This window comes from Monopterus albus, unplaced genomic scaffold, assembly GCF_001952655.1.
Source record: "Monopterus albus unplaced genomic scaffold, M_albus_1.0 scaffold102.1, whole genome shotgun sequence".
NCBI lineage: Eukaryota > Metazoa > Chordata > Actinopteri > Synbranchiformes > Synbranchidae > Monopterus > Monopterus albus.
Genome location: NW_018127982.1, coordinates 699,604 through 720,106, shown reverse-complemented (window position 1 = coordinate 720,106; position 20,503 = coordinate 699,604). Strand labels below are relative to the sequence as shown.

At 40.6% G+C, this 20,503-nt stretch overlaps 1 protein-coding gene across 1 annotated transcript in view; it reads right to left on the bottom strand.

The window, feature by feature from the left end:
• Positions 1–20,503, bottom strand: part of LOC109965635 (matrix metalloproteinase-17-like) — a 164,999-nt gene that overhangs the window by 6,085 nt on the left and 138,411 nt on the right. Inside the window, exons 7-12 of the mRNA XM_020609821.1 lie at positions 14,829–15,115; positions 5,116–5,292; positions 3,953–4,055; positions 2,346–2,428; positions 2,025–2,177; positions 1,220–1,477 (exon numbers count right to left, since the gene is read on the bottom strand). Of these exons, the coding sequence (XP_020465477.1) occupies positions 1,220–1,477; positions 2,025–2,177; positions 2,346–2,428; positions 3,953–4,055; positions 5,116–5,292; positions 14,829–15,115 (1,061 nt within the window). The remainder of the gene's footprint in view (positions 1–1,219; positions 1,478–2,024; positions 2,178–2,345; positions 2,429–3,952; positions 4,056–5,115; positions 5,293–14,828; positions 15,116–20,503) is intronic.

Here is a 20,503-nt window from a genome sequence, read left to right as displayed (position 1 = left end):
TGGGGATTAGGGACATCCTGGCTCCCAATGAGGATAGACTCAAATATCAGGAAACAGAGGCAGGTTTCTTGTTTCAAGGAGCATTTCTAAAATCTAAAGATACCATGGCATCATCCAGACCATCAGATGACTGTAGTTATGATGCTTTAACAGAAGCGGGTATTGTGACCTTGACACTCAGCTGTTACAATGGAGCTGCTTACTGTGATTACACTGGGCAAGCTCCAAGGTTTGCATGTATTTGACTGTGTAAATATGAAGCAGTGTTGGCATGTGCGCTAAGTCAAAATAACAAATGCAAATGAGAGTGAATGTTCAATTGCAACATATTTTCTCAGGCAAAATTATGTCATTTACAAGAGACAGACGTTGATTTAAACTAATAAATAAAAAAAATTCATTAATCATTTGTAACCACTTTTTTATTATGTGTCCATATGTGTTAAGATTAATAACATTTACATGTTATTTTTAACTGATCTTTGTTAGCCGTAAGTAAAATATACCGTAAGTGAAAAAATGAAACACTGAGCGCCATGTCAAGTGTTTATTCACAAAAATACACATATCACCAGTATCACCTACTGATATAATATAAACATATCAGGCAGATTCTGCTCCAGAAGTAAATCCCAATGCCGGCTCGTCATCGTGATGCCTGTCAGCCACTGGCGATATCCTCCATCACCCCATCCTGAGTACCTATGCTGCTGTGCTAGTAAATTTTCATGGGAACTGTAGTTCTTTCTATGCTCACAAAGTAATTGTTGTTTAACTTGTTTAACTACTGTTATCATAAAATCACAAGGGCTTTGAATTCTGACAACATGTGCTGTTGTGGAGAATATGGAATACAAACCACAGGAAAATGCTTCCTGTATGCCAAGCGCTATTAGTAAGGTTTCTTCAGCATGTTTGTTGTGAGCAAAAGCACAATTCAATCTGTACTCCTATTGGTCAGTGTCACCCCAGCACGTTATGGTATTGCTGCGCAAATTGGGAACAGCTATCAGATTGTCTGTTTGGAAAAGTTAAAAATATATATTGGGTGGTGCTAAAATTTATTTGAAACCTACTGGCACGTTAAGGCCTGAAACAAAGCTTTTCAATTTACCATTTTTCCATCTCTCACCTTTAGCCTCAGACTTTTGTTAGACTCCTCTCTGCATGTCTTTTGAACATAAGAAAGAAGGAAATGTTACTTGTTAAGGCTACTCACCATCAGACCACCTCATGGCGTCATCTGGTTGTGAAGGGAGCCCCTTCCAAAGTGCACTGTCTTTAGGATAGCCCAGGTCCATACGTCTTAGGTGGTCATCATAGCGCCAGTAGCGGTTGTCTTTGAAGAAGTAGGTTTTGTCATTGTGTAGCCAAACAAAGGCTGCATCTATGCCCTCCAAAGGTAGACCAAAGTCACTGATTGGGCGAGGGTAACCTTCTTCCACGATATTGTCTTTAAACACCCAGTATTTTAGCCCTGAAGAGGTTGGACATAGAAAATCTACTTAACAATCAATTTAATGCATCGCACAGGGTATGCTCTTGTAATAAATGATGATTTACACGTATTTTTGTTATGCAGCCAATGAAGAACATTCACAGATGTGACACTTGCCCTTGTTTCTGCACCTCTGTTTTCATTTTTTTCTATTAAACCAAATTCTCTTCTGCCCTTTCACACTGAGAAAAACTGTGCTTCCTTCAATCCCAGCCACAGTGCAAATAAGGTTGTTTCTTCTTGTTTCTTTTTAGTGTAAATAAATTTATAAAAAAATGTCTTTTTATGTTCTGGACACACTGTCACTTACAATGCAGTACAAGCCAAACTATGCATATACAGTATGAGCTGTCAAATCATTTAAAAAAATATGATTTACTTGTGACAGAAAGAGAGGGGAAAAAAAAAATTCTGTCACTACAGACGCTCACTGGCTGAACCACTGAACCACACTACCTTGTTGCAGATTTTAAGACATTCCAAGATTCAGTTACATACTGGAATGCTGATTCTTTTGGTACCTTACCTTTGAAAAAGACTATTTTGTGGTCCCCAGGTCTCTCATACACGGCATCCACACTGTCTAGATTGGTTGGCAGGCCCCTCCAGAAGCGACTGATCTGGGCCGGCCACAGAGACACCAAGTGCTTCTCTCGAGTTAGTCGCCAGAAGTACGTCCCTATGAGAGAGAAGATGGGCTCAGTTGGTCCATTCCAGTGTCTACAGCACCCCCCGCCCCCAAAATTTGTTCTTCCTCTTACTCCTGCTTATTTAACTAATCTCTTTTTATTTTCCCCACGCAGTTCTGCAGCTTTGCATATGTCTGACTCCCTTTGCTTCGCTGTACCTTTGAAAAAGAAGGCCTCCCCTCGTATCTGGGCCACCGCATCAAAGTGACTGGTGCATCTGTCTGGGGCATCTCGCGACAGCCTGAGAGAGTTGTGAAGAAAGTAGGAGAAGAAATGATTATAAAAGAGGGACTGGGGGGCACCTCTTGTATAAAACTGGAAATTTATAACACCATATATACCATCTGAAATGAATTTTTACATACAGTGTGTGTCATAAAATCCATTAATACTTTTTAAAAGTAGATACATGTTGATCTTTTTCAGGATTTTCAGGATGTTTCTCCTGGCATCCACTGCGACTGTGTGCCTGTGGATGAATGAGTGAAACCAGGCTAAACAAAAGAGGGTATCCTATTGTGGTGACATGGTAAGATCCAGCGAGGTTTATAAGTGATTTAAAACAGTGATGTGGCTGGACTGCCAATGATAAAGCCATTAGCACTACGGGGTTGAGAGGGAACCAGCCAGGCCTTATATTACCAACAAAGGTCTCTATTCAGAGCTCTAAAAACATGACACTGCTGCCTTGTGGTCAGTATCACTGTTCTTGTCCAGCCTTTTTATGCATCATGGCCTGATGAGCCAGTGGGAAATGATTAATGAAGCCAGTGTAAGCCAAAAACAAAACTGTTAAATATCCCACCACCGCCTGTTTGTCTTAGACATCCTTCTCAGTGCTACCTCTGTGTTTCCTGCTGTGTGTGTGTGTGTGCATGCACATGTGTGTTTTCTGAACCTAATTTGCACTAATTCAGAATGAAGATATTTTTGTCAAGTCTTTTTGGATGGACCCGTTTGGGGGCTACTTTAAGGTTAGAGCTGGGTGTTTTGGATGTTTGAGCGACTGTGTTTATGTACACTCAAAATCTAATTATCCTTGATAATCTAAAAAAAAAACACTACACGCCAATAGCTGCCCGACTTGCTTTAGGGAATTACTTAATTAGGCGGGCAGGCTTTCAAGCTCACTCTCGGCCTTGTGGCTAATTTGCCTTGTTGGCACCTCAAGACTTCATATCAAGCTGCAAAAAAATTCTTTTTTACAATAAATGTTGAGTATCCCTGCATGTGTTTATTACATTGTTTCTCGGTGGAAGCGGAAAGAGTAGCAAAATTAAAAAACAATCACAATACCATTATGCTGATGTACAGGGAACCACAAGAAAAAGAACAATCTCTATATAACGACATCCAATACAGCTCTCCTGCAATAAATACCACCTGTGTGATTCCTAGGGGTTTATGTGCATGTCCACCTTTGCCAGCTGAAGACATATCAAAGAGAGGCACCTGTCATTATAAGATGTGTCCTGAGCCTTGAAGTGGTATGTGCCATCTGCTTGTTATTGACAGTCCTCTCTGCTACACTCCTCTGGCCATTACAGCACAGGCACTGTCATGTTGAATTGGATTTACAGAGTGTGTGAAGGCTGAAAAACATTTACTTTCACTCAGCAAAACTGCGACATAGGTGATCCAAGATCATGGGCCTGGAAATAGCAATGGAGGGACTGTTCAAATACGTTTTTGCAGTGTAGCAGTATAACAGTAGATTTATGTTTGTATGTCAAACAGACAGCATATCTTTAAATCTTCTACTTACAGGACAGTAGATCTGTTTTCAGGAAGGTCCAACAGGACAGGAGGCTCAGCTGTCTGGGAGGGGTTGCCCGGGTGATTTGTGTGGGACACTGAGTCTCTGACACCTGGAATGAGGTCAAATATCAACTTTGGACTCTCACTTATATTCCTGTTCTTTTGCAATGTAACTTTTTCCCTGTATTGTACCACAGAATAACATGGCACTTGTCTGTTTTATTTCTTTGTTCATTCACTCCACTTTACTTCATTTCATTTTGATTCAGTCTGATTCAAATTTATATGCCCTCACCGTTTATTCCTGTACTGCATTCTCCTCTTCATGGTCATTGTTCTTTTCTCTCACACTACTATTTCCTATTCCAGTGAACAGTGTGAGAAGGTCACATGCCATAACGAGGCCCAATTAACTCTGTCTATGTTTTCATTAAATCAATACCCTTTCTCTACAGAACTCATCAACTGCTTCCTGCATGAGTAGGCCTCGGTATCTTCAGTCTGCTGAAGCTTCACTAGCAAATGGTTGTTTCCACCACTGCACTGGGAAACATAGATAATTACCGCAGAGACTCATGAATCATGATCAGTGGAGGAGAAGAAGGTCCTGTGAATGCAGATATGGGTAAAGTACTGTATGTTTCCACAATGTTTATACACAGAGACACACACTTGAAGAGACTTCACAGAATTTAAAAAAATCCAGAAACATCTTCAAGATGTATGAGTATTATGATACAGCAAATGAACAGTCAAGAAACGACCAATTTTGCCAGTATGTACTGTACTATAAATTTCATGTTCATAAGATAATACTTCAAATAATGATGGAAAAGTCTGGGTGATAGTGACAGGCATATGGATATACCTGGAAAGGACAGCTGTAAAAAAGAAAACATTAAACACTGACTTTCCATAAATGTCAAACATGCTATTAGTTCCATTTCAAGGTGCCCTACATGGCCACTTTGTTTCATTTTTTGACAGCATCTCCCTGAGTACAAATCAATTACTGGAAGACCATTTTTCACGTGTGTGTGTGTGTGTGTTTGTTAACACTGGGGACAGATTTATTATAGGAAAATCTGATGGAAATGCAACTAATTTGCTTTCCCCCATTTCTCTTTCACATAACACACACACTGTAGTTGACTAAATGTTTCCTCATACCGTAGAGCTGCCAGACGCGGACCTTGTCTTCATAGGGTAGGTCGTACTTCAGAGGGTCTCCTACAGGACCCTGGTAGTATGGTCTCATGATGGACTCGATGGCTGAGGTGTGAACCAGCCCGATGGCATGACCGAACTCATGAACTGCGACCGCAAACAGATCCATCCCATGTGAGTCTGAAGAAGACCAAAAAAAAAAAATAATTAAACGAAACAAGTCAACATATGTCTAAGTGAAGTTTTTCAAAGTGTCACAACCATCTCTAGCACCATGATTAATAAAGTCATATGTCATTTTACAACTTGCAGCTATTCCGTAATAGCTGCAGTTGTGGACCTGAGTCATGTGGGTATGGATTAGGGTAAACTGGGTCACCAAAAGCCTGGTAAAAATAATCAATCCATCCACTGGCTGGAGTCAATCCCAGCTGACACTGGGCGATACACAATGAACAGGTCACCAGTCTATCACAGGGCTGACAAATAGAGGCAACCATTCATACTCTCATTCACACTAGTTGCCCTAACCTGCATGCCTTTGGAGAGTGGGAGGATGCCAGGGTGACTGGAGGAATCCCGCACAGGCACTGGAAGAACATGCAAACTCCACACAGAGACACGACTGGTTTAAATGGTCACATGTCAAATGCATTAATATGCTGCATCATATCTACAGTTTGTGTACGAGCAGACATGAAAGATTTTTTTAGTGAATGACTTTAGGAGGACCCAGTGGCAAGAGTCACCAATGTAAGTTTTCCACTGTAGGCCTGTGTCCTGAAGTGACCCAGTCAAAACCCTGTGCAGGTATTTTATCCCTTTTCAGCTCATCTGCTTATGGTGCAAATTAAGAGGCATGAAAGACAGCTCAGGAGGCTTTGAGTGCTGTTAGGCGTGTGGTGTAGTGAGATAACTACTGCCATAGTCCCTGGGCTGCCAATCAAAACCTGTGCGCAGAAAGACACCTAAAGAGCCTTCAGGCTATTAAATCACATTTTCCTCTGTGTTCATCTAAAAAGGAAAAGAAAAGAAAAGCCTCCAAAACTCCTTGTCTGGCTCTGTGATGCAAGACAAAACCTGGAGCTTGGAGATTTTGATTTGCAAAAATATGGAGCGCTAGCGTGTCGAGCCAAGCTAGCTTAGAGTTCCTTGGTGGCTAGGCTGAAGTGTGCATTCTGTTAGCCACAGTTACCACCAAGGATATTCAGAAGGCAAATGCCAACTCTAATCTACAGGAGCACATGGTGTAGAGAGGAAAGGTGAACAAAAGGAAGGCTAGAGAGGAGAGAACAGGGGCTCTGAACAGACTACGTACCATATCATCATATTTATGGTCCATGTCAGGCTGACAGAGTAGACATGATGCCTGTAGACAATGTACGAGCAGAGAGAACTGGCTGAACCACATTCATTTAGGAAGGCAGAGAGAGATAGAGACACAGAGAAGATGTTTGTGTTGCATTTTGTGTAACAAATCATTTCTATTTTAGAGCTAATGTTTTAATTTAGTGATGTGCAAATCTTTTCCTAACCTTATACTATTAATAGGCTAACCTAAAATTTTGCTGCAACTGTTTCCTGATCTGTCAATTCTGTAATCACCGAACAGTCAGGAAACAGTATGAAACAACACAACAAGAAGCCAAAGAAATTCAAACAATACACAGGACACACGACACATTCCTTTGCAGTCACAACTTTAACTCACTCACTAAAAAAGCTGCAACATTTAGCCTGTCAGTGGTGGCCCACACCCAAGAGCAGTCCACCATGACACAACATAATGATAAAACCAGACCAAACTAATAATTTAGTAACCAGAGTTACCAACAACAAGTCCATTCTCCAAAATACTGTATCTTGTGCACCAGGCTCCAGCCTGTATCCAACATAATTAACAATCTCTCCCATCCACATCATCCAAACCCTTCCCTTCAGACAGCAGCTATATGGACAGCTGGAGCAAACACTGCCATGCACATGGACAGATTCCAGCCCTGACCAGTGCTCCTCGTGGATACATCTGCTTTCTCCCAAACTGGTAAACAGAATGGTAAAATGAACCACAATATACAACAGCAGCCAATGTCCCTGTGCTAAAAAAAAGAAAATCACTCTACTGCTGATTATGTTCCCCCACAGTCTTTAGTCATTTCCTTATAACACTACTTTCCAGATGGCAATCCTTTGTGATTTGGTCTGCTCAAGGCTTCTTCCATTTTTCAACAAATACTGTTTTCTTGGGAGTTTTCCTTACACAGCCGAGGTCTAAAGTTGTTGGTAGTGGTTGTTACCATATCTTCAAATGTTACTCTATGTCTTTTATGTATTCTATTTTATTTAGTTGCACATTATATTTCCTACATTTGTTTATTGATTTTTAATAAGATGTAGGTTGTGGACAAAAGTCAAACGTGTTCTAAATGTGCTGCAATATACTTACACTGTATTTCTAGTCTGGAGTCCAGTGCTCTGTTCTCTGTAGTTTCTGTTTATTATAACTATAAAATCTACTAGGTTTTTTGTACATGAAGTACATTTTGAAATTTGTCAGAGTTTTAAGTGGCTATGGTAAAAATATGTGGCCTCTAATTCTTCCTACTTCCCTATTCAGACGGCAGAGAAAAAGCTTTACTGCCCTATATGTAAACAAGAAAATTGGAGAGAATCTGGGAAAATACAAACTGAAAATTGAGCCTAGAAGAACCTTGTGTAAAATAAAACAATTACTATTTATGCTGTTGTGATGTTCCCAGCTCTATGAAATGTAAGTTGACAATGACACCAAGTCCTTCAACCTAAACGACCATACAGGTTGCTTGTCTTGCACTTGTAAAATAGTGGCCCCAGTAGTGGCAAGCCTAGCAGACTTTCTTCAACATGGTTACAATAATAAACACACTCTGCCCATTTCCTGTCTTATTTGGCACTTAAATCTATCAAATCAAGGGCAAAATACCAATACATAATTAGTCTAAAATCAGAGATGACTGTACAATTGCTTTATATATGTGTGTATGTGTCATATTAGCTGATCTATGTGAATGATAATGTAGTAACACCGACTCTAGTGTGATCTCACAGAGACATATACACATAAGCATACATGCACACAGAAAAATGGAATATCATGAAAAAAAATCCACCTGCTTAATGATGCTTTTGTTTTAGGCTGGGTAATTTGTTTCCAGAAACAGATTGCTTCCAGAGTGATAATTAATACAACCAATATGTTGTTTGTCAAAACAAAAATTCAGAAACAGCATTCCTCCACTTATATGACCCCAGTGAAATTCCAGTTCTCATTATTCCAAACAGGTGCTAGAACCATCAATCACACAGCAAGGGGGAACTGATAAACATGATGCAGATGGCGGCCTAAACGTTAGAGAAGCAAGGAAGATGGTTCAATCCTCGGAGTGGCAGCTGTCAAAGCAGAGGGTGCCCCGCCCTCATTCACACCACTGTGGTGCCCTTGAGCAAGGCCGTCAACCGCAAATGGCTCCAATGTGTCTGTCCAGCGGCCGCGGGTTAGTCTGAGGTTGTACGGGGCAGCTTCAAATTGTGAATGTGAACAGAGTGCCCCCGAAAAAGAAAGGTGGCATCGCGGTGAGTAAAAAAAATCCATTTTTCAGCATCATCTGCATTATAGGACAAGGCCTTAGTGGACCAAGATTTAGGGTCCTGTTGAGAACAATGCACCAGGAGACGGGGGAAGAGAATTAGCAAAGGCAATTACTTTGCTATGGATTTGTCTGATAAGGTCAATTTTTCTAAAGACAATTTCATAGCTCTATAATCTGCTGAAGTACCAACATTCACTTTATACCTTCTGGGCTGACCTAACAAGTTAACATCTTTTCAAGAGATTGTCATGCTTTTGAAAAACTTGCTAAGAACAACAATTTATGAAGCTGGGGCACAACTTAATTGCCTGTCTTACAAGCAGAATGAGACACAGAAGCAGTGATACTGAACTCAGCTAAGCAACACCTTGGAGACAAGCTGATGGTGCCAGCGGAGGAAGTTGTGAGACAGCAGCAAGGTGAGGTTGGCAGAGTGTGACTTGAAGAAATTAAGCGTTGTTTAATTAACTTCTTTCCCTTTGCATCAGTGCGTTAGTCTGGCAGCCTCAGAGTGGTAGAGAAGGTAAACTTGAATGGCTGAGCAGAGCACTAAAATCCAGAGCTGAGTTGAACTTAAACGCAACACCACAAAAAAAAAGAATTTGTCCAGGTCTGTGCTTATCTTTGGGGAGCTAAAGACATCTGAGGAGAAACTTTGACTTCAGAAGATTTACCTGTTCAGCATAGAAGACTGTTTGCTTTGCAGATGAAAAAGTTTGACGCCCTAAATGTGGATTTCACTCTTGAGGGCCTTTATTACCATAGAAGAAAGACATATGTTGGCAAACAGGAACATCTAACAAAGAAGATTCACAGAATCCATCCATATTATTTTTACACATTGAAGGAAACTTTACCGTACTAACACAATAGTCACCGTCATCCTTCAGTCTACCTGAATTATTTATGACTAGCAAAATCAACATCATCTTTAAAATTAGTACTAAAAAACATATTAAAGCAATACTTTTGCTGTTTATACCGTTCTTCAGTGTAGTTTGAGCTATCTTACAGTTTTATTGTTCAGTACAAATGTCTTTAATACAATCTTTACTGTAGCTTAGTCGTTGTGAGAAATTGTGAATATCTTTCTTTTTGAAAGCACTAAAATGGAGGCAGACTATTGTGACACAGAGAGGAATGAATGACAGTAATATAGACGAGGTCACACCTCTGACCCCTCTTTCCTTCACTGCTCTGCTCCCGCTAACCAAACCTATATCTATGCTGCTGTTCCTGGTCCCCCCATCTTCCCGTACGCACATTCACACACCCACAGTTCAGCTACGCTACAGCACCTTCTGCTTGTCCTGCCACTGCTGTGGCCCGGTGGGAGGTCTAATTGGAGCAGATTGAGCCGCTGTCCGATAACATATGGTTCACAGCCCTGACAGCGCAAAACAAAGGAGGGAGATCCATGTAGGTCCTGGCCCCATCACAGACTCACCAGCTGGGAGAGACAGCCACACAGACACACACACACTTATGTTCCTTTCATTCTTCAGGCCGTGGTTTAATTTACAGCATGAGGTCAAAATGCACCATGGGACTTGTCATCTGGACACCAGTTAAACAGGATGAAACTGTGTTAACCTGGAATAAATTGGATTTTATATTAAACCAATTTATTCACATTCCAGATTTCTGATTACAATGATGAAAATTGGCCTTTATTGTTTTCTGCTGTGAAGACTGCTGGATTCTTACTAATCAAGACAACCAAGTTATTTCATAAACATTTTGGTTGCCCAACTCTAAGGGTGCAGAGATGAACTGATGCATATAAGAAAACCAAATCAAGAGTCAGAGATTCATACATATGCGCACACGGCTCAAGATTCTCCATGTAATTCTGGATCAACAAATTGTTCCAGCCATCAGGAACTGATCTTTCCAAGTAACTCTCTTCCTCACTCAACTTGTATTTAAAGTTACAAAGAAGTAAGCTAAAATGTTTATGAGACCTACTTCAGTAAAGCACAACTATAAGATCATATTTCTCATACATATTACTGTTGAACCTATTTAAAGTTACAAGATGACAAGTGACTCCAAACAAGTTATCAACTTTTTTTATTGGTGCCTGATGTGCATGTACTGTAATAGAGCTCTGTTCTGTATAGTAATGTACACACTGAAAATCGCACAGTGTATAGGCCTATTGTCACCGTGTCTGTGTGGCAAAATTAATCATATTGTCAGTGCAGCTGCTTCATAAAATGCTGCATCCTTAGAGACTTCTCTCTATTTGGTTTGCAGCTTTGCAAGATGTATTCATGTCAGTATTGGTCATGAATTCATCTTTCATCCAGCAATTACCCTATCTGGGGTGTCTGATGGTGAGGTGAGAAAGAGGTATAGTTAGAAATAGGTATAGGCTGCCAAGTCCTGCAATTTTGTTTCTCCTAGAAGGAAAAAAGCTTCACTTGGAATCAGAGGAGGAGTAATGGCATCTCCGCATATCAGAAATTGGTTGGCACACCTTCATCTATTGGCTTTGGGGACACTGCAGCAGATGGTGGTATACACAGAGTGGCAGTAACAATTACTCTTGCCCTGCTTAGGTACCATTTTCAACTCTGTAGAAACAAAGACTACTGTAAATACCAACATGTATAATTAGAAACATTAGAAAAGTTAATTTCTTTTCTTTTTTTAGCCATGTTTCCCTGATACGAACACCTGATCTATGTGTGTTTGTGTGTGTCACTGAGGCTGAACTTATTCACTGTTTGTCAAAGTGACAACTACATTCTTGTCCAAAAAGAAAAGATACCCTCAGTACTCTGAATGTCCATGTTGCATGGCTGCCTCTGACAACTTAGCTTTGTGAAACCAGCAACTCATCAAGGGGCACTTTATGTGGTGATTAACTCGAAGTGCACGGGGGAGGAAGTATACAGGCCTTGAACTTTTCCTTCAGACACAGAGACGCTGTCCAAAAGTGTGGGCCATTTTCCCTATTAATATGATTTCTTGCATCAAGACCGGAGAGACATGCTAAAGACTGAATAATCGGAGAGCAAGGCAAGAGCAATGCCACCAAGAGGATAGGAAGGTCGTTTTGTTACCCTACCAAGTATGACCTTTAACAGGCACTGTATTAACACTTTTGCCTTTAGATGTAATTGAATAATGTTTCATATTACCAATTTTGTTCAATTATGCCATGTGTTAGTCCTCTTTGATCCCTGCATAAATAAGGCCACACTGAGCTCCCTCCATCCTTGGCAATATGTTGAGACTTCCCTCCAAGTTAGGTTCATCTTGACTACCTTGTCAGTCACAGCAATTCAGGACATTTGTAATCTTCTACGAGGAGACCATCTCAGTGCAACCTCTGGGACATTTGATGCATACACAACTTGACTGACATGTGATAAGAAAACCCTTTGTGAGGCTTTAAAATTTTCACCTTAGGGCACAGACACACCAAGCCAACATGAAAGAACTAGCAGCAACAAAGGTCAACTGTTACATTGCCTCACGTCACCTTTTCCTGGGCCAGTTGAGTTGAAAAGGTGGCACAGCTGCTGTTTATACCCGTTTCTATAATATATCTGATAATAAGGTGCAAATGGCACTGCCATTCTCTGCCCTTTGGTCTTTAGGTTGTGGAAGAGGAAAGGAAGCCGCAAATGCAAAAAAAAAAGAGAAGCAAAATGATGCCTTTTGGCACTAAATGGGTGAAATCATGGATACTAGAGTGCTGGGCATTTTTCCTGAAGCGTTCCCTTCTCATACACTGATCTGCTAAGCTGAACAACAAATCAGAGTGGTGATATGGCCCGACTGATACTAATACCTGATACCAATTCAACATGCAGAATCGGCCGAAAAGTTGCCGGGTCTGAATAGTGCCAACAGTCACATCAGGAAGGCTAGCTCCAACAGACACTCACCGACTCAGCTTGGTGTGTCACGGCCCATAAATTTCACTGTTATTGTAACAGCCAGTTTGCTTATTTTGTTTAGCTTATTCAAAATGACATATGTGCTAAAGTGATTAGAGGACTACACTGTCAGGCTACTCTTCTAGCTTGGCTTTGACACATAACCTAAAACAGCCTGACCTCATTTAGCTGCATAATAATACATTCCACTTTCTTTTTGGATCCTGGGATTGATCGACCAAGTTACCATAATTTCATATCACCTATATTCTGCATGATAGTGTCACAACCTTTCTTCAACTCTCCCTGTTTTTAAATGTCAACTTAAATCTTATTTTTACTCCCTTGCTTTTAATCAATGCTCATTCATGGTCCGGTTTAAACAGCTTGCAATTTTGTTTTCTTGGTTTGGAGGTCACAGTATTGTTTACGATTTTATGGTGGTCTGTTTTATATGTTTTGTTTTGTTTCCTGTAAAGCACTTAGGCCAACTTTTTGTTGAATTTAATGTGCTATATAAATAAGCTTGACTTTCTTCCAGTGTAATTAAATGTCAAAAAATACTAGAGAATAAGTGGAATTTGTTTTGACTGTTGTTCCTGAGGACAAATATGAGCTTTCATGCGTGACATCACTCTTTTCTGACTTACTTTGGAACCTTAGAGATGTTTTAGCCATATACTTTATTTCTCACAATCTTAACCTCTCTTTCCTTCACTATTCTCTCTGTTCTACTGTCCATGGGATGAATGCAGGCACTGAGCAGAGGAGAGAGGAAGGTCATTTTAGGTTCAGTCATCCGGATAAAAGGAAGGATAAAGAAAGCAAGTAAGAGAAAAGGACAGTTAATGATTTATGAAACAGCTTCTGCCTGATGATGCATTCAGTGTGACTAGATCATTTCATCCGTTCATTTCATCCAAATGGGGGGACTTGTAATGCTCCCCCATCCATTAAAGTTCGCCACCTCCCTCCCTCCCCCCCTTTTAATATAAAAAGCAAAAGGACAGCAGAAATAAAATCAGGCTGATGCTAAGTGACAAGTCTGCAGAGTTTTAGAGAACGTGACCATTTGGTCACATTTTGAAAACAGTTCCTGTTCTGCCATCAATAACTTAATTTGCTCCAGAGTGAATACACTCACACACACAGAGCAAAGTATCTGGAAGTCACAGCTATTCACAAGATGACAAGGACGCACACAGTTCAGCAGAAATGCACAGAGCAGGTGAGTGAATGACGATGTCTCCAGAAAGAACAGGTAATGTAGATAATGTATTGTGAGTGAGTGAATTCATGAACAAGTGGATGAATGACTCAGTGAATGTGACAAACACAAAAGCAGTGTGCTGTTTTCCAGAGCAGTCTAACAATGACACATATTTCTAGTATGAACCCGTCTATAAACTCTTTTGATTGGCAGGGCTGATTGAATTCCATTTAGAGCTGCTGTCATCCTGTCCTCACAGATCTCCCTCGGTGGTTAATCAAGCTCTTTGAAAACTGTTTGATGAAAAAATTTGTCCAGATCATTCAGGATAATACGACATTAGCCCACACAGCTCAAAGCAAAACACACTGGAATGATGTTTTACTGGAGTGGTCCAAACTCAGCGTGTGTTCCTATAACTATATATATAAAGATAGACCTAAAAATGATACGGCACAACATTTAATAATTAATTTGACTCTGGTCAAGAATCCATAATATAAAGGCTCAGTTCACCAAAATCCTAAAAGAAAAAAACCCTCATAACTGAGACTTCTGCTTAAAAGCCCATAATAAAGTCTTGAAAGTGCTTGTTTTTCTAGCCAACAGCCCAAAACCCAAAGACATTTACTTTACAGTGATGTAACTCAGAGAGTAGAGAGCAGGTTGACCTCATCATCAGTGAGCCTTGGGCGTCCATGACCCTGTTGTGGTTCATTCCTTTGTCCTTCCTTTGACCACTTTTGGTAGGTACTAACCACCCTCGTCAAAACCACTCAGGTTCTTACTTTTTTCCTGCTTCCAACACAACTTCGAGGACTGAATGTTCACTTGCTGCCTAATATACTCCACACACTGACAGGTGCCACTGTAACAGATAGTCAGTGTTATTCACGTCACCTTTCAATGGTCATAATGTTATGGCTGATCGGTGTATACACAGAGACATTGTGGTTGACTATAGAACCTTGCAGCGTTCCTCACCTGGTGATCTGAAGGTCCAGGCCTCGTCATCATCAAAGTGTGTATCCCCAGCTGTGAACCTCTCTCCGGGGAAAAATGCGTGCGCCACAGTGCCCCCCGGTCCGTCAAAAGGATAGCCATCATTGTGGTCGGCCTTTGTGAAGTCGATTTGAATGTCTGCATCACTTCCGGCCACCTCGTGGAAGTTAAGTGGCGCAATGTCACTCCAGACCTTCAAGGCGTAGTACATCAGTGCTCGAACAGTGTCCCTGCCCAGTAAGGCTGAATCCTTAGGGAACGTCCTCACTCTGTGAGGAGGGCAAAGAGGGAATATATTACATACAGGAAGGGGAGAAAGAAGGGATGGGGGGTTACATGAAAAGATGTGTGAGAAGACGACTGATAAGGGAAGTGGACAGGAGACTTGAGAAAAGGACACAAGGGATAAAATGAGAGGATGAAAAATAATAATGGACAAAAGAAGGAAAAGAAAAAAGCAAAGGTTGCCCATGGCAGGAAACAAGAGAAGAGGAGGAGTAAGCCAAGTGTGACACATCAGAGAAGAATATGAAAATGGAGGCAAAACAAGAATGGCAGAAGGTGCTGAGCACAGGAGACAGAAAGAAGCGACTCAAGGAAACACCAGGGACTGGTACTGGCAGGAGATGAGCAGGATGGTGAAATAGCTCTGATTGCATAAAAGCACAAAAGCATCAAGATCAACTGTGTTTGCCACTGGGGCAGACATGCATAAAAATTCTTGTTTGCATATTGTATGTGATTCTATTGCTTTTTGTATTTTATGTTTAGGTGCTCCAGCTGCTCACATATACCGATGATAACTTGAGAATATAATACATACTTGAAGAGATGATGGCATCAGCTTTCAGGAACAGCTCCTCAGCTTTTCACTGTCTTTTCTATTTTACTCCTTCCTTTCATTTTCTTCCTTACTTGCATCATCTTAACATCTATTTCTGAACTATTTCTTTGTGACAGCTCCAGTAGAAACAAGACAAGAATAAACACAAAACCACTCAGATGTCATGCTACGTTTGCCAACTCTCTACCTTCCAAATTTTCTCTCCTTTTCCATTCTCTTGTTCTCCCTTCTTTTCTCCTCTGCTGTTGCATGATGCACTTGCTTTTCTTTCACCCTATAGGAGCACTTGTTGGCCACTGCAGGCACTATAGGAAATCCAATCAGTGTTAAATTGTCTTAAATTGTTCATTAGTAAGGAGGAAGGTTCTTAGTCTAGAGAAATTGCTGCCTCATCTACCACTATAACTAGCTTACAGCCTGCATGAAAATAGTTAAAATGAACAAAGTGGTGCACTGATGAAGTTTCTTCCCCCTTCTCAGTAAAGCCTTCCACAGTCCACAGTTAGCAAGCACCAATGGTAAGCAACAGCAAGCGACGGAGCTCCAATTTTTTGTCAATATGTCAAAGAAGACCTAAATAAATGCTATCATTACTAACAGTACTGTGAACACAGACAAAAATAGCACAGCAAATGCTGAAGTCGAAATACTTACAACTAATGTTAACACTAATGTTAGAAAAAGCACCACAGCAGAGCGAGCAGCAGCGGGGTGTCTGGGAGTCAACACACTGCTGCCCCTGTCCCTATGGGAACCACTGGGCTCAGAGGAGCTGGGGATGAGGAGGCTTTCAGGCCTTCACATGTAAACCATAAAAGGTGTCTGATGAGTTATTTACATGCTAATACTAGTTTGTTTCTGATGAGCCAAATGTTGTGAATGAGATGGTGGATCATAGCCATTTGTTATTTTAACACACATCCAAATATGTAGCATATGAAAAACTAGACAGAATTCTGACATTACATCCATTTTACTTATCTATGGAAACATACATGATTTGCACACAAACTTTACTTTTTTTTTTTTTTTTTGCAGTTGCAATTTTTTTTTCCAACACAAAATGACACATTTACAGGACAAAGAACATACCACAGAAGATGAAGCAACAGACATTATAAAAAGCAACAAAGGGATTGTTAAATTAAGTTGTGTGTATGAAAGTGTGTAGTGTGGGTGTATCCAACTCTATGCAGACTGATAGTCAGTACATATTGAACAAAAATAAAATGAAACCAAATAAATTAGGGGGTTGCAGTTGCAGAGATTGTGATATATTTACAACAATTTGTTTTCTTAATTGAATATGGTAAAAAGTCAAGGTCTACAACTGAAGTATTTTTGTACTGATTTTGTTCTAGTTCTATCCATGAGCTATTGTAACTCCCCTTTTGAATCCATGTAAGTAAATTTGAAAATTTGGTGCTTCTAAGCTGTTGACAACACGCACAAACTTATCCCAGGCAGCAATTCTGATTCTGATTCTGATGTTTGACACATATCGAATGACTTCCTCAAGGACACAGTGATCACAGACTCTAAAAGGAGAAATTATTGGAAGACTGAAACTTGCACAGATGAGGCAGTAAAAACACTGAGAAAAGAAAGGTACAAGTGTTTGGAATAGTGAATGAAAATAGGCAACAAATACTGTAAACTCAGTAGGGACAGAAAAGGAGTGTGTGTGTCGAGCACAGACAACTTCAGCTGAGCCGCAACTTTTTAGTAAATCCTAGATAACTGGCTTATAAATTAATTCTCTCAGGGATGCCATACTATTTTTCTGTCTGGCTGGTGTTTTGACGCCTTTTTTTATTTTAAAGTAGGCCACATACTTGTACAATATATCATTGACAATATGATTTTATCTCCAAATTTTAAACAGAGAATGCCCCAGAACAGCCCAACTTGGTCCTAATCTAGTGTTTCTCAAGCACAGGGAAAGGTCATTTCAGGAAAATATGAAGCACACCAAACACTGAATGAACCTGGTTCATAAGGAAACAACACCCTTAAGTTTTTTTTAATATTATTGCTGGTCTGCATTTTTCTAGCAACAGCCAATGAAGGCATTTGCATCCTATATATATAATGACCTCTGGTAGCTTTCAATAGCCCCTTTTACACCATGATCATGGAAAACCAATGGCATTTTGACCCTCCTTCATAGCTCATTTATACAGATGTTAAAAAAAGCTGGCAAAATGCTGCTCCGTTGTTCCTTTTACACATCTGTCAGAAACCAAGTGTTTTGTGGAAAAATGTAAAGAAATTGTGACATTTCATAACTGTAGCATCGTATTTATGACAGTTTCCAAAATGAAGTTGTTCCAGTAGCTTGCTGATAGCTAGCCTGCTATTTATGGCTGTTATCATGAAGACAAAGGTCCATAAAGCCTGGTAGTGTGACGCACTTTGTCATTACTTTTGGTGGGATTGTTGCAATTTCTCCCATGACTGTAGGAGCACTATTTATAGTGGCCGTTTTGAGATGAAGGGGAGAACTGATCATATGGCTTGTATAGGTTGGAGGACGTGCTCTAAATTAAACTGTAATAAGTTGCAAAAATATGGAAATATGGAGTGGCTTTTTTTATGAAGCTGTAGCACAGTGTGTTGTCACCAGTGCAGTATCACAGTAACCATACAAAACAAGACACAGTCCATCCATCCATTATCCACACCGCTTATCCTGAAGTGGGTCAAGGTGGGGCTGGAGCTAATCCCAGCTGACACTGGGAGGCCAAGTACACCCTGGACAGGTCGCCAGTCTATCACAAGGTTGACAGAGACAGACAACCACACACAGACCCACATTCACTCCTACGGGCAATTTAGAATCACCAGTCAACCTAAGCTGCATGTCTTTGGACTGTGGGAGGAAGCCGAAGCACCTGGAGAGAACCCACACAGGCACAGGGAGAACATGCAAACACCACACAGAAAGGCACCGGCTCAGCTTTCTTCCTGTGAGGGGACAATGCTAACCACTGCGCCACCATACCGCACCACAAGACTTGGTCAGTTTGGGTGTTTTTTGAGAGCGACTCGAGCTGCACACTTCCACATCCTCAGCAATTTAACTAACTCCATTGCCTTGGTGATGTGTGGAAAGGTTTTCACAGACTTCTGGGAGCTGTAAATTTAAACTGCATTAGTTGTTGCCATCAGTCTCCAGAGGGGTCACCAGGATTGGTATCTTATGAATGATATCTTCAAAGTCAAAATACCCAGCTGTAATGTTTTTCCCTTGCTCTCCTTCATATTCTAGATACAAACCTCATTCCACTACAATAATACCACAAAAGCCTTATTGTTTTGGATTAGTTTAGACAAGGTGCCCCAGCTATGGGACTTAGATTGTGCCAATCATGTTTAACATTTAGGTCACAGATACGTTCAACGATTGAAGCTGTCACTGCAAGCAATCTTGTTCATAAAAAGCACTCTGTCATTCTCATGTCTTCTTTCAAATCTGCCACCTTGAAAGCAAAGTTTCTGTCAAACAAATGATTTGTTTGACATCTTCTTTCCATTCACACTTAAATTCTTTATGATTAAGGACTTTTTTTTTTTTTTTTAAGCCAAGGATGTCTGGTCACAGTGAAGGTAAAGCAGCGACTCATAGCGATCGTTTCAAAAGCTCATTTATCTTTTGTGGTTCTTTATCTTTCTCAAGGGCCTCCAGAGTTCTTTGTTCTGGTTTCAAGATCATTGTTAACTGGTACTGTCAAAAAAAAGATTCATCCAATATAATATACTGGTCTGCTCAGCACATAGGACATAAGTGTTGTACTTGATGTGATTTCAACGACTATGTCTGCTGTCCATTTCAAGCATTTCCTAGTGGAATCTTAACGTGCTTATTTTTGTTAACAGCCACACTAAAAGAATCTGAAGGGTTCTCAGCAGGATTGTTTGTCCAGTACTTTGATGACTGAGACTGGCTAAGTGATTTTGTGCCAACTGTGACTGCTTAGCCTGTCACGCTCCTGCCCCTCTTGCTTCCTGTCATGCTTTTATTTTCACATGACTTCCTGTTTTGTTTCACCTCAGTTTTGGCCCTTTTATTTAATCATCATTAGTTCACCTGCTCCTTATTGTTTGCACCTGTTTTTTACTTCTATTTAGGCAGCGTCCTCCCACCAGGATGCTGCCAGATTGTTTTAGACCCCAGCTCTGACTTCCCAGCATTTTCTTCGGTTTTGGTATTTTGTGTTGGATTACCGTTTTTTGACCACCGTGTTTTGTCTATGCCCTCCCAGATTCTGTTCGCCTGCAGTGTACCGACCTTCTGATTTTGTCCCCCTTGACCTCGAGTTTGGATCCCCTGGCTGTACCTGTTTACCGGCGCCGACCCTGGACTGTCTTATCGACCTGATTGATATCCTGGACTTTGTGTTAGTTGTTTTGCTTACAACAAGTAAAGAACTTGTCGCTACCTCGGTTCGTCTGGTTTTCTAATTGAGTTCACCACAACCTCTGTTTGGCATCTGTACACGCCAAACCTGACATAGCCTCCGAAAGAGCTCAAGTTGTAATTCAGGTGAGCAAGGCTGCATGGCTGTGTGTTTTTCAATGTGCAGTGAGTGTGAGAGAGACAGTGTTCTGCAATTGTGTGCTTGTGTGTGTGGAAACTCTGGATAAACAATTTAAGATTACATTGTTAATATGTTTTTTAAAATTAATTTCATCAGAGGATGCCCACTATTTTTTTTTAATTTCAGAATAACTCACTGTACATGTCCAATCTGCAGAGGAAAAATGAGAGAATGAAATGGAAGACGTGTTGTAGATAATGAAAAAGAGGGAA